Source organism: Geotrypetes seraphini, chromosome 11 (genome assembly GCF_902459505.1).
Source record: "Geotrypetes seraphini chromosome 11, aGeoSer1.1, whole genome shotgun sequence".
Lineage (NCBI taxonomy): Eukaryota > Metazoa > Chordata > Amphibia > Gymnophiona > Dermophiidae > Geotrypetes > Geotrypetes seraphini.
This window is the reverse complement of record NC_047094.1, coordinates 79,874,549-79,888,187: the sequence shown is the minus strand read 5'-3', so window position 1 is coordinate 79,888,187 and position 13,639 is coordinate 79,874,549. Positions and strand designations below refer to the sequence as shown.

The window sequence follows — 13,639 nt, the reverse complement described above, 5'->3', positions numbered from 1 at the left end:
GATTAAGATCACCTGACAGTCAATAAAAAAATTGCTCCTGTACTACTGTACACAGGCAGCTTCAAGAGTTTAGTAGTAGCTACAGTGACTAGGGTGTATTTAATACTGTCCTGAAAATGTGCATTAGGAGGGTCATTTTCTTACAGGGTCCCTAGGTTAGAAGGTAGAGAAGGTGCTTATTTTGTACCTGTTTTGTAAAGACACATGGAGGAGCATTTTTAATATGACTCTGAATCCAAGTTTAGACATTTGGGAGAAAACATCCAAATAGCCAAGAGAAAATGGCCATTTTCTTTTTTGCGGAGCAATGTTTTAATTCTTTCATTGCTTTCATTGTGCTTTTTAGCAATTAATAATGAGTTTGTATTGAATATGTAAGTGAATATTTATGTATTTTTGAATATGTATGTATGTATGTATATGTATGTATTTATGTGATCTGTCTAGAACAGTGTTTCCCAGTCACTCCTGGAGTATCCCCTTGCCAGTGAGGTTTTCAGGATATATACAATGAATATGCACAAAACTGATTTGCATACACTGCATCCATTATATGCAAATCTCTTTCATACATATTCATTATGGAATCAGATATCCTGAAAACCTGACTAGCAAGGGGGTACTCCAGAACCAACATGGGAAACACTGGCCCAAAAGGTTTGATGAATGGAATATAAATATTTTAGATAAATAAATAATTAAGGATGGTTAAAAAGAAACATGATGGCAGATAAAAGCCAAATGGCCCATCCAGTGAGCCCATCTGCAGCATCCACTATTTCCTCCTCTCCCTAAGAGATGCAACATGCCTGTCCCACACTTTCTTGAATTCAGACACTTTGGCCCCAGTTCTATAAAGGGCATCTAAGTCCCGCCTAATGCTGAGCATGACTTAGGCATCCAAACTAAGTGGTTAATGAGCCATTTAATGGTCTTAACGAACGATAATTGGCACATGAACATCCAAAGGATATGGACGTCACTTTGTAGGCTCGTCCACAATTTCATGGACGCCCATTGGGAAAACTCATGCCTAACGGCATAGGCGTGGGCATGTAATGGGCATGGTCTGGGCGAGACTTCAATATGGGCACCCGATTCATTTTCATAAGGCTGAGCAACCTAGGGCGTCCATCTTATGCCTCCATTGTAGACAAATGAAAACTAGATCTACTTTTGGGCTTCAGATAGACCTGAGTTCTATGGATGGAACTTAGGCATAGTTTGGACGTTCTTAATGCGATCTGCTAAATAGTTTTCTGGGGTTTTATTTTTGCTTTATTAAGCTAAAAATACATTTAATATGGTACCACATAAACAGGGCACATCAAAACAGATATATTGCATGCAAAACCTTCTATTTTTGTGGACAAACAGCAATGTTATTTGCTAATTAGAGGAAAAAATTGATTAACTGAAGCAGAGTATATGAAAAAAACACAGCTTTAGGTTTCTTGCTAAAAAGCTAACCTTCTTTTCTGACTAAACAGTGCTCCAATCAGCTCATTACTGAAAGCAAGGCAAGCACATGGAAAAAAAAAAATATAGATTGTATGCATAACTTCATTTGCAAAAGCTTAAAAACTGAATAAAACAGATACAGACCTTAGCATGGCTTCTAGTTCATTGCAAACGGAGATGGGCAGCTGCCCAATGCTGACCTCACTGTGAGATCATCAAGGACTGTCCAGATGTCTGGACGGTTTTCTAAAACCTAGCATTTTGTCCAGGTTTTGGATTCTCTGAGTCCAGCCTAATTATTTTTTTAAGAACATGAGTTGTCGCTGCTGGGTCAGACCAGTGGTCCATCATGCCCAGCAGTCCGCTCACGCGGCGGCCCTTTTAGTCAAAGATCAGCGCCCTAACTGAGACTAGCCCTACCAGCGTACATCCTTGTTCAGTAGGAACTTGTCTAACTTTATCTTAAATCCCTGGAGGGTGTTTTCCCCTATGACAGCCTCCGGGAGAGCATTCCAGTTTTCCACCACTCTCTGGGAGAAGAAGAACTTCCTTACGTTTGTACAGAATCTATCCCCTTTCAATTTTAGAGAGTGTCCTCTCGTTCTCCCTACCTTGGAGAGGGTAAACAACCAGTCCTTATCTACTAAGTCTATTCCCTTCAGTACTTTGAATGTTTCGATCATGTCCCCTCTCATTCTCCTTTGTTCAAGGGAGAAGAAGCCCAGTTTCTCTAATCCAGTGTTTTTCAACCTTTTTACACCTATGGACCGGCAGAAATAAAAGAATTATTCTGTGGACCGGCATCGGTCTGTGGACCGGCGGTTGATGAACACGGGGCTAAGTCGCAGGCCAGACCCTGACCATTTCTACCCAATCTCCACCCCAGACCCCGCCCCCATAATAGTACTAATTGCACATTGCACATCCCGTGCCTCATCTGGAAGCCTTTCCTCTGACATTGCAACATCAGAGAGAAGGCTTCCGGTTCAGGTGCAGGATGCCCGTAGGAGCTGGCTCGAAGATAACGCCACATTGATCGCACCGTGGACCGGCAGTTGAAGAACACTGTTTTGGGCCTGATGCACGTGCTGGCCCTGTGGACCGGCAGGAAATTTCTGTGGACCGGCACTGGTCCGTGGACCGGTGGTTGAAGAACTCTGCTCTAATCTTTCGTGGTACGGCAGCTCCTCCAACCCCTTAACCATCTTAGTTGCTCTTCTCTGGACCCTCTCAAGTAGTACTGTGTCTTTCTTTATGTACGGTGACCAGTGCTGTACGCAGTACTCCAGGTGAGGGTGCACCATGGCCCGGTACAGCGGCATGATAACCTTCTCCGATCTGTTCATGAACCCCTTCTTTATCATTCCTAGCATTCTGTTTGCCCTTTTCGCCGCCGCCGCACAATGTGTAGACGGCTTCATCGACTTGTCTATCAGAATTCCCAAGTCCCTTTCCTGGGAGGTCTCTCCAAGTACCGCCCCAGACATCCTGTACTCGTGCTTGAGATTTTTGATACCGACATGCATCACTTTACACATCCACGTTGAACCTCATCTACCATGTCGATTCCCATTCCTCAAGCCTGATTAACCTTTGGGGAGGGAGGTGGGAGGACAAGATGGAATAAGGAGGCAAGGTGGTCACCTGTGGGTAGGAGCCTCATCAATTGCGTTCCCACTGCAGGTACTGGTGGTCCAGTCGCAAGGTGGTCCAGTTGCCAGGGCCTTTTCTGTCACCCCCAGCCAGCACCAAATGAGCCTCCAGCGGCTCACAACAGGAGCTCTTGTCCCTGGACCACCGGTTCCCACAGTGGGACCGCAATTGGCGTGGCTCCCACATGCAGGTGACCCCCGCTGCCACAAGAAAGGTACCCATCCTGTGGGGGAGGGGAGAGGAGAGAGGGGAGGAGAGGAGAGGAGACCAGGTAGCTCAGTTTGTATGGGGGTAGAGCCATGTGTCCTTTTTTTATGTTCAGAAATATGGTAACTCTGCTTTGAGGTTTGTTCTGCTCTCCTCCAAGTTGCTGCTTCTAGGTTTCCTGTTTCCTTTAGGACTGATCCCCACTTCAGACAGCCACATTGAGGAAGGAGGAAGGAAAAGAATATTGCTGTGGGAGGGAGAGGTGAAGGAAAGAGAGAAAGATAAACTCAGACATGAATCAGTAGCTCACATAAACAAGGCAGCAAATGAAGGAATGCAACCAAGGTGGAGGCTCGTGCTCATCCATCACACAGAGGACAGGAACATCTCAACATTCTTTTGTGCCCTATACACAAAACCCACACATCTGGGAGATGTCACATTACACAACTCCTCAAAAAGGCACTGAATATCCTCGAGTGTGTTATAACAGCACAAAGATGGAGAGAGCTTACTTTCAGGTTTCTCATTCACCTTATTAGATTTTAGGAGTATCATCCTCTTAATTATATGTTTACTACATGATTCATGTCCTTAATTTTGATTGCCATCACTCAGATATCTTACTGATTAAGAGAAGAAGTTATCATAGTAACATAGGAAATGACAGCAGATGAAGACCTGAATGATCCATCCAGTCTGCCCAATAGTTAAACCCATTATAAATTCATGATTAAATTAAATTGTCATTTTTCTTTTATATTTCTGGGCCTTAGACCACAGAGGTTTTCCCGGTACTATCCTTAGGTTCCAACTGCCATTGAAACTCACTAAAGCCTATCCACACCATCTCATCATTTGCGGGATACAGACTGTAAAAGTCTGCTCACCACTGTCCTCGTGTTCCAAACCACTGGAGCTCCTGTCGAAGCCCTCTCCAGCCCATCCTAAACCGAATTGCCATATACATAATGTGACCATATGTCCCGTTTTTAGCTCGCCTGTCCCATTGTTCCCACGCATAACCTTGGCACACTGAAATGTCCCGTTTTCAGAAGGAGCGGTACAGGTGAGTTAAAAACGGGCTGCTGCCTATTTCTTCAAGCCGCCGCCGCACTAAAATCATCTTTGTGCAGTGAATGCACAAGCCTTCTACCTACCCACCCCGCCCATGTCAATTATGATGTCAGAGAGGAAGTTCTGAGCCAGCCAATCGTTGCCTGGTTGGCCTGGAATTTCCTCTCTGACATCAGAATTGACATCGGTGGGGGGTAGGAAGGCTTTGCTGTCGCTGCACGAAGATAATGTTAGTGTGGCCCCTAGAGGCGCGAATCCTGTTTAAGTTCTCTTGTATGTGTTATAAATCAATATTTGGTCTGGCCCCCACTTACCTAGTTTCCCATTTTAATCTGGCAAGTTCTTTTAGGCCCACACGAAGAATACATCTGTTCACCTATCCGACAATAAAAGCCTGCCACTACAAAAGATTCTTGGACAGAACTCTTGCCTTCCAGGCAGGCAAATGGAACGGTTGGCTTAGTAACGTTACCATGCTCTCCTCATCCTACTTCAGTTTTAGAAAACTGGTAAAAACGAGTTTGTTCAATCGATTTGTAAACTAAGATTCTATACTGCTCTGCTTATTCAACCAGTAACCCTAAGAACTATATAGTTTTCCAATTCTTTCATTATGTAAGATTGTATTGTTGACTTTGATTGTCCAGCGCTTCTTGCTATAAACCACCTTGAACTTCCATGGCTTTGGCAGTATATAAGAATAAAATTATTATTATTATTCAGCATCACTTCCATTATTTTTCAAATAACTGAAGTGAGGCTTACTGGCCTGTAGTTCCCGCTTCATCTCTGTGACCACTTCTGTGAAGAGGGACCACATCCGTTCTTCTCCAAACCCACGGAACCTCTCCTAATTTCCAAGGATTTCTTGAACAAATCTTTAAGACTCACCAGATCCTCTCTGAGTTCCCTCAATATTCTGGGATGGATCTCATCCAATCCCATGGCTTTGTCCATCTTAAATTTTTCAAGTTGTTCATAAACACTTTCTTCTGTGAACGGTGCAATATTCATTCCATTCTCTTAATTTTGGCAGCCAAACACAGTCTTAAGAACAACATAAGAACATAAGCAATGCCTCTGCTGGGTCAGACCTGAGGTCCATCGTGCCCAGCAGCCCGCTCATGCGGCAGCCCAACAGGTCCAGGACCTGTGCAGTGATCCTCTATGTATACCCTTCTATCCCTCTTTCCAGCAGGAAATTGTCCAATCCTTTCTTAAACCCCAATACTGTACACTGCCCTATTATGTCCTCTGGAAGCGCATTCCAGGTGTCCACCACACGCTGGGAAAAGAAGAACTTCCTAGCATTGGTTTTGAATCTGTCCCCTTTCAGTTTTTCCAAATGCCCTCTTGTTCTTTTATTTTTTGAAAGTTTGAAGAATCTGTCCCTCTCCACTCTCTCTATGCCCTTCATTTGTTTAGCATTTTTGCTTTTTCCTCGTCGCTCTCCACATAGCGATTCATAGCTTCTTTCAGTCTCACAATTCCATTTTTTTGTCTTCCTTCTTTCACTAATATACCTGAAAAAAATTGTGTCTCTCTTTTTTACATTTCTAGACATTTGCTCTTCCGCTTGCACTTTCGCCAGTGTATCTCTCTCTTGGCTTCTTTCAGTTTCATCTGGTATTCCTTTCTGTACTGCTTGAGTTTTTTGTATTTTACGAACACCAACTTTTTTGCCTTTATTTTCTCCACCATTAGTTTGGAGAACCATATTAGATTCCTTTTTCTTTTGGTTTTATTTTCCTCAAATAAAGGTTGATAACTATGTTCCTTTCAGCTTGGACCACTGTTTTCACTTAGAAACATAGAAACATGATAGCAGATAAAGGCCAAATGGCCCATCTAGTCTGCCCATCCGCAGTAACCATTATCTCTTCCTCTCTCTGAGAGATCCTACATGCCTATCCCAGGCTCTCTTGAATTCAGACACAGTCTCTCTCTACACCACCTCTTCCTTTCTGTAAAATAGTATTTCCTTAGATTACTCCGAAGCCTATCACCTCTTAACTTCATCCTATGCCCTCTCAATGCAGAGTTTCCTTCTCTTATGTCCTCCCATCCTCTTTCTTCAGATGCTCCTTCATTTTACTAGAGTTCACATATTTGAAATCTAGGACTTTAAGTTTTGTGTGGCTGCCCTCCACTGGACATGACAAGTCATTTTCAATGGCACTTAACCAGTTAGCGTCAAACTGCAAACTGGCTATTTGGGTGCATTCCAGGGACGGAGTCAGCATGTGACTTAGAACATAAGAATTGCCGCTGCTGGGTCAGACCAGTGGTCCATTGTGCCCAGCAGTCCACTCCCGCAGCGGCCCCCAGGTCAAAGACCACTGCCCTAACTGAGACCAGTCCTTGCTGCATACGCTCCGGTTAAATGCCAATATTCATTACATAACTGGCCAGGTTAATCGCTTTAAATGGAATTGCATAAAAGTCAATATGTGGTGCCCCAAGTCACTTCAGTGCTGAATATTGGACTTAACCGGCTATATGTAAACTGGCTCTGCAAAAGCAGTTAATCAGTGCTGAAGGCCAGTCATAGCCCAGCATTGAAAATCCGGGAATAACCCTGGCATCGCAAAGGGGCATCGGCAAGAGGTAGACAAACAACGTGAGCAACAGGAACTACAGCAGGAAAGGACTAAAGGACCAGTTCAGGATGTTAGGAGGGAAGTTGAAGACCAGAATGCCGAGTGTAGTGTTCTCGGAGATCCTGCCGGTACCCAGAGCCGACAAGAAGAGGCAGACGGAGCTGCAAGCAGTCAACGCATTGATGAGGCGCTGGTGTGAGGAAGAAAGATTCTACTTCATGCACAACTGGACAAAGTTCTGGGGGAAGAGTAAGCTATTCAGGAAGGATGGACTCCACCTCAGTGGAGACGGAACGAGGCTACTTGCAAGCAACATCAAGACAGAAATTGAGAAGTTTTTAAACTAGGAAGAAGGGGAAAGCCAACTGTCGACCAAGAGTCGATGGTTCGGGAACCGGTATACCCAGAGGATACTGTGCAGGAAGATAGCGGGGAAGACTCACTGGATCATAGGCAAAGCATAAATCCTGACAGATCGAAAGTGACATAAGAGGGAAGGAAATGCAAGAAAGTAACAGGCCGCAAACTCAAGTGTATGTACATTAATGCAAGGAGCCTAAAGAATAAGATGGAGGAATTGGAAGCTATGGCATAACTTAGAACTAGTATGTTCACAACTTGGAACTGACAAATTTGACATCCTTAGTGAGCATCAATCAGGATTCAGAAAAGGATACAGCATGGAAACAGTTATAGCCTCTATCCTAAACCACCTATACGATCTTTTCAGCAAGGGAAAAAATGCACTGATTTTACAACTTGACCTCAGTAGTGCGCTCGATCTAGTAGACCATGAAATTATGCTACTATGCTTAGATGCAATGGGACTCTTGGGAAAGGTAAAGAAATAGTTCCAGGAATTCCTAACCAATAGATCATACCGAGTAGCCAGCGAAGGGAACTACTCTAAACCATGGAAAAATCCCTCGGGAGTTCCACAAGGCTCCCCACTATCGCCCACACTATTCAACATCTACATCTCGTTTCTAGGCCACCTATTAAAAAAGTTAAGCCTAAACCATTATATTTATGCAGATGACATATCTATCCTAATCCCCTTAAATGACATAACAAGCGAAATAATTGATAACCTTTCTCACATAATGACCAAAATCGAAAAATGGACAACCAACTTCAAACTGAAACTAAACACAGAAAAGACAAAAGTCTTCTTGGCAAGCCCCAAAGACAAAATCTCCAGTACAACAATACAATTAAACGGCCACAATTACCAAATCTCCAAAACCATAAAAATGCTAGGTATCACACTGGACACACACCTAATCATGGCAGACCACACAAACCTAGTGATGAAGAAATGTTTTTGTACAACTGGAAACTAAGGACCATCAAAAAATACTTTGACGCTACCTCCTTTAGACTACTGGTACAGTCTATGATCCTATCAACACTGAACTACTGCAACATCGTTTATCTAGATATCCCAAAAATAAAGTACAAAAATTAAAGAATAGTGCAAAACACGGCAGTCTGTCTAATCTTCAGACTGAGAAAAAACGACCACATTAGCCCTTACTACAAAAGGTTGCACTGGTTACCAATGGAGGCGCAAATTCTGTTCAAATTTGCTTGTATTTGTTTCAAGCAGGCCTGGGGTTTTGCACCTTCCTACCTACAACCTCACTTCATTTTACACAACCCCACAAGACCAACCAGAAATCAAAACATCTTTTCATATCCAAAGATCTCAGGTTGCAAATACAAATCCTTTTTGGACAGCACCTTCAAGTTCCAAGCAGGCAGACAACAATCCTGGCTGAATAACTACATAAATAACACCAATCTGACTTATGGCGCATTCCGAAAATCAATTAAAACCACTCTGTTTGACAAATTCATCTCCTAAACAGAAGCCTCTCCACTCTCAAGGATTTATTCCCTATCTTTCACGATGCAATTTAATATCCTCTTTCTATTTCTTATGTAACCCTCATTCTTGCCACCTGTAATTCGCTGATTGTCCAGCCTTCTTTGAATGTAAACCGCCTAGAAGTCTCTCGACTATGGCGGTATAGAAGAATAAAGTTATTATTATTATTATTATCATCGGCATCACGAAAATATGGTGGTCACAGAGATGAAGCGGGAACTACAGGCCAGTAAGCCTCACTTCAGTTATTTGAAAAATAATGGAAGTGATGCTGAAGGAAAGGATAATGAATTTTCTAGAATCCAATGGGTTACAAGTTCTGAGGTAATATGGCTTTACTAAAGGTAAATTGTGCTACTGGGACAACAAGCTATACCACAGAGACAGAGTAGGTAAAAAAGGTTGGGGTATTGCCCTATACGTCAAAGAGGGAATTGAGGCTACCAGAGAGAACACGCTGGAAACAAAAAATAAAGTAGAGCCTCTATGGGTCAAAATTCCTGGAACAAATGGAACGGAAATGAAGATCATCATCTACTACTGACCCCCAGGGCAGTCCGAAGAAATAGATGCAGAAATGACGGACGAGATTAAACGCAACTGCAAGGGAGGTAACGCAATTATCATGGGTGATTTCAATTATCTGGGGATAGACTGGAACCTAGGCATCTTCGGCTGCAGTAGGGTGACCAAGTTCCTGGATGCTGTAGATGATTGTTTCATGGAACAACTTGTCAAGGAAAATACGAGAGGAAATGCAAATCTAGACTTAATTCTAAATGGACTACGAGGCAGATTGATAGGCATAAAAATGATAAATCCCTGGGACCAGATGGCATCCATCCAAGGGTAATCAAGGAACTGAAAGGGGCTATAGCTGAACTGCTTCAACTAATAGCCAATCTGTTGATCAAATCAGGAAGGATTCCGGAAGATTGGAAAGTGGCAAATGTTACATCGATCTTTAAGAAAGGTTCAAGGGGAGATCCCGGAAACTATATACCGGTGAGTCTGACCTCGGTACTGGGAAAGATGGCATAGGTGCTGATAAAGGACCGCATCATTGATCACTTTGATGGACATAATCTGATGAGGACCAGCCAGCACGGCTTCAGCAAAGGAAGATCTTGCTTGATGAACTTGCTGCACTTCTTCGAGGGCGTAAACAGGCAGATAGACAATAGTGACCCAGTCGACATTATATATCTGGATTTTCAGAAGGCGTTCGACAAGGTTCCACATGCAAGACTTCTCAGGAAATTACAAGGCCATGGAATAGAGGGAGATATACTAAGATGGATAGGCAAATGGCTAGAGAACAGAAAACAGAGAGTGGGCATAAATGGGAAGTTCTCAGAATGGGAAAAAGTGACCCCAGGGCTCAGTACTTAGACCCATCTTATTTAATATTTTCATAAATGACCTGGAAGAAGGAACATCCAATGAAATAATCAAGTTTGCAGACGACACAAAGCTATGCCAGGCAATCAGATCGCAGAAGGACAGCGAGGAACTCCAGAGTGACTTGAATCAATTGGGCAGATAAATGGCAGATGAATTTTAATGTGGAAAAATGCAAAGTGATGCATTTAGGCAGAAAAAATAAAGATCACATGTATAGTATGTCAGGTGTAACTCTGGGAAAGACCAAACAGGAAAAGGACCTGGGTGTATTGATAGATGGGACCCTGAAACCGTTGGCGTAATGTGCGGCAGCAGCGAAGAAAGCAAATAGAATACTAGGCATGATAAAGAAGGGAATTACAAGTAGATCAGAGAAAGTTATAATACCGCTCTACAAACCGCACCTGAAATACTGCATCCAGCATTGGTCTCCATACCTAAAGAAGGATATAAAACTACTAGAGAGGGTGCAGAGACAAGCAACGAAGCTAGTGAAAGGTATGGAGAACCTGGACTACGAGGAACAACTTAGGAGACTGGGGTTGTTCTCCCTTGAGAAGAGGAGACTGTGAGGGGATCTGATCGAGACTTTCAAAATACTGAAAGGATTCATAGAAACATAGAAACTGACGGCAGAATGGAGCAGGGAAAGCAGTTATTTACAATGTCCAGTGTGACACGGACAAGAGGACATAGACTGAAGCTGAGGGGGGACAGATCCAGGATGAATATCAGGAAGTTCTGTTTCATGCAGCGAGTGGTGGACACCTGGAATGCTCTCCCAGAGGAAGTAATTGCAGAATCCACCGTTCTAAGATTTAAGGGTAAACTAGATGCACATCTCCCTTGAGAAGCATACAGTGATATGGGGGACTACAACTATGCCGGGGTACACCTGGCGGGGCCTCCATGTGTGCGGATTATCGGACTTGATGAACCTAGGGTCTGATCCGGAGATGGCAATTCTTATGTAATGATTACGAAGGGGATCACGAACAGATTGGAGAAGGTTATCATGCCGCTGTACTGGGCCAGGGTATGCCCTCACCTGGAATACTGTGTCCAGCACTGGTCACCGTACATGAAAAAGGACACAGTACTACTCGAAAAAGTCCAGAGAAGTGCGACTAAAATGGTTAAGGGGCTGGAGGAGTTGCCGTACAGTGAGAGATTAGAGAAACTGGGCCTCTTCTCCCTTGAAAAGAGGAGATTGAGAGGGGACATGATTGAAACATCCAAGATAATGAAGGGAATAGACTTAGTAGATAAAGACAGGTTGTTCACCCTCTCCAAGGTAGAGAGAACGAGAGGGCACGCTCTAAAGTTAAAAGGGGATAGATTCCGTACAAACGTAAGGAAGTTCTTCTTCACCCAGAGAGTGGTAGAAAACTGGAACACTCTTACGCAGGCTGTTATAGGGGAAGACACCATCCAGGGATTCAAGACAAAGTTAGACAAGTTCCTGCTGAACCAAAACATACGCAGGTAAGGCTAGTCTCAGTTAGGGCACTGGTCTTTGACCTAAGAGCTACCTCGTGAGAGGACTGCTGAGAACGATGGACCACTGGTCTGATCCAGCAGCAGCAATTCTTATGTTCTTATGAGTGCTGCTGGCTGAATATCGACCCCTTAGTGTTCATCACTAAACATATAAACTCTTTTGAACATCAGGCCGATACCTTTCAAATCTGTGCATGCCATAAGTATATATACGTATGTAAGCAGTGGCTTTTATAATCACTACATATGGAGGTTTAACCATTTACATACGTATACAAATCAGCTCTTTACACATGTGAATTGCACTCATTTTTCTAAAATGACCTCCATAATCTCATTCATTTGTGACTCAGCAGGTTGAGTAGGATGATATAGAAGTTATTCAAAGTAAAAGAAGTAATCAGCTTGAACAACATTAGGTAGGTGTTTCTGTAGTACCTAACTCACTGTTGATTTTTGGCATTTGATGTAATAGTGCTATAAATAAACATACTTTACTGGTGCTATGTGAAGTATAAATTCCAGTAACAGTCTTTTTGCTCTTATTTCTAGGAGAAATGAATCCAACATGGTTCCGAAGCCAGAGTGCAAAGCGCTGTACCTGGCCATCTATATCATTACCATGATCACTGGCTTTCCCAGCAACTTGTTGGCACTCCATGCCTTGATACACAAATTGCGATCCAAGCCTACCCCCAATGCCATTCTCCTCTTCAACTTGACCATCTCAGATCTCTCTTTCCTGGCTTTCTTGCCCTTCAAAGTTGCTGAGGTCCTAGAGGGCCAATGGTCCTTGCCCTCATTCCTCTGCCCTCTCAGTGGCCTCTTCTACTTCAGCACTATCTACTCCAGTACTCTGTTTCTGACTGCTGTCAGTGTGGAGCGCTATCTGGGTGTGGCATTCCCAATCAAGTACAAGATGTACCGGAAGCCTGGCTATGCCATGGCTGTTAGTTGCTTTCTATGGCTCTGCTCCTTTGCCCACTGCAGCATAGTGTATATCACAGAGTACCAGAATGGGGAGACTACCAGCCAGAGATCCCTCTGCTATGACAACTTCACCCAAGATCAACTGGATATCCTCCTTCCCGTCCGCCTGGAACTTGGGATCACACTCTTCTGCATTCCATTCTTGGTGACCACCTTCTGCTATTGCAGCTTTGTGAAGATTCTCATCTCCTCACCTCACATCCACCGTGAGAAGAAGCAGAGAGCAGTGGGCTTGGTCTTGGCCACTGTTGTAGTTTTCATCATCTGCTTTGCACCATACAACATCTCTCATGTAGTGGGTTATATTCAGCAGGAGAGCCTCGACTGGAGGGATCAGGCACTCCTGTTAAGTACTTTCAATGCCTGCTTGGACCCTGTAATCTTCTACTTCTCCTCCTCTGCCGTCCAGTACTCCTGCAAAAAGTGCTTGCGAAGGCTGTACACGTGCAACTCCTTTTTGGGTCTCTGTCAATTTTCCAAACAGCAGGCTGCAAAAGAAAACCAGCATCAAACAGATAGCAGCCAAATACACATTTCTAGACTGTGACTCTTTTTGGTGAACAGGAATTGCCATTCATTTGTTTGGTGGTCACCAGACCCACTGGGAACACAGCAAAAGCCTGAAGGAAATTAAATTTTTTGCAGGCTGTAATGTTGTATTAGGCCACCATAAAAATTATCCAGACATGCAGATGGGCACTCTATTTTGAAAAGGACATAGAAGTTGGAATTGAGTCTGTTCTAAAATACAGGAGAAATGGAAGTTTATATGCTGAATAAGTGGACCATAGACAACCATTTTAGACAGGTTGAAAATCAACATATACGTACATGTTTATCACAGCCAGTGTATTTT

At 43.4% G+C, this 13,639-nt stretch overlaps 1 protein-coding gene across 1 annotated transcript in view; it reads left to right on the top strand.

Moving 5' to 3' along the window:
* The window catches only part of LOC117368853 (free fatty acid receptor 3-like), a 28,337-nt gene extending 15,007 nt beyond the window's left edge, over positions 1 to 13,330 (top strand). Inside the window, exon 2 of the mRNA XM_033962596.1 lies at positions 12,346 to 13,330. Coding sequence (XP_033818487.1) covers positions 12,346 to 13,330 — 985 coding nt within the window. The remainder of the gene's footprint in view (positions 1 to 12,345) is intronic.
* Positions 13,331 to 13,639: the final 309 nt, after the last annotated feature.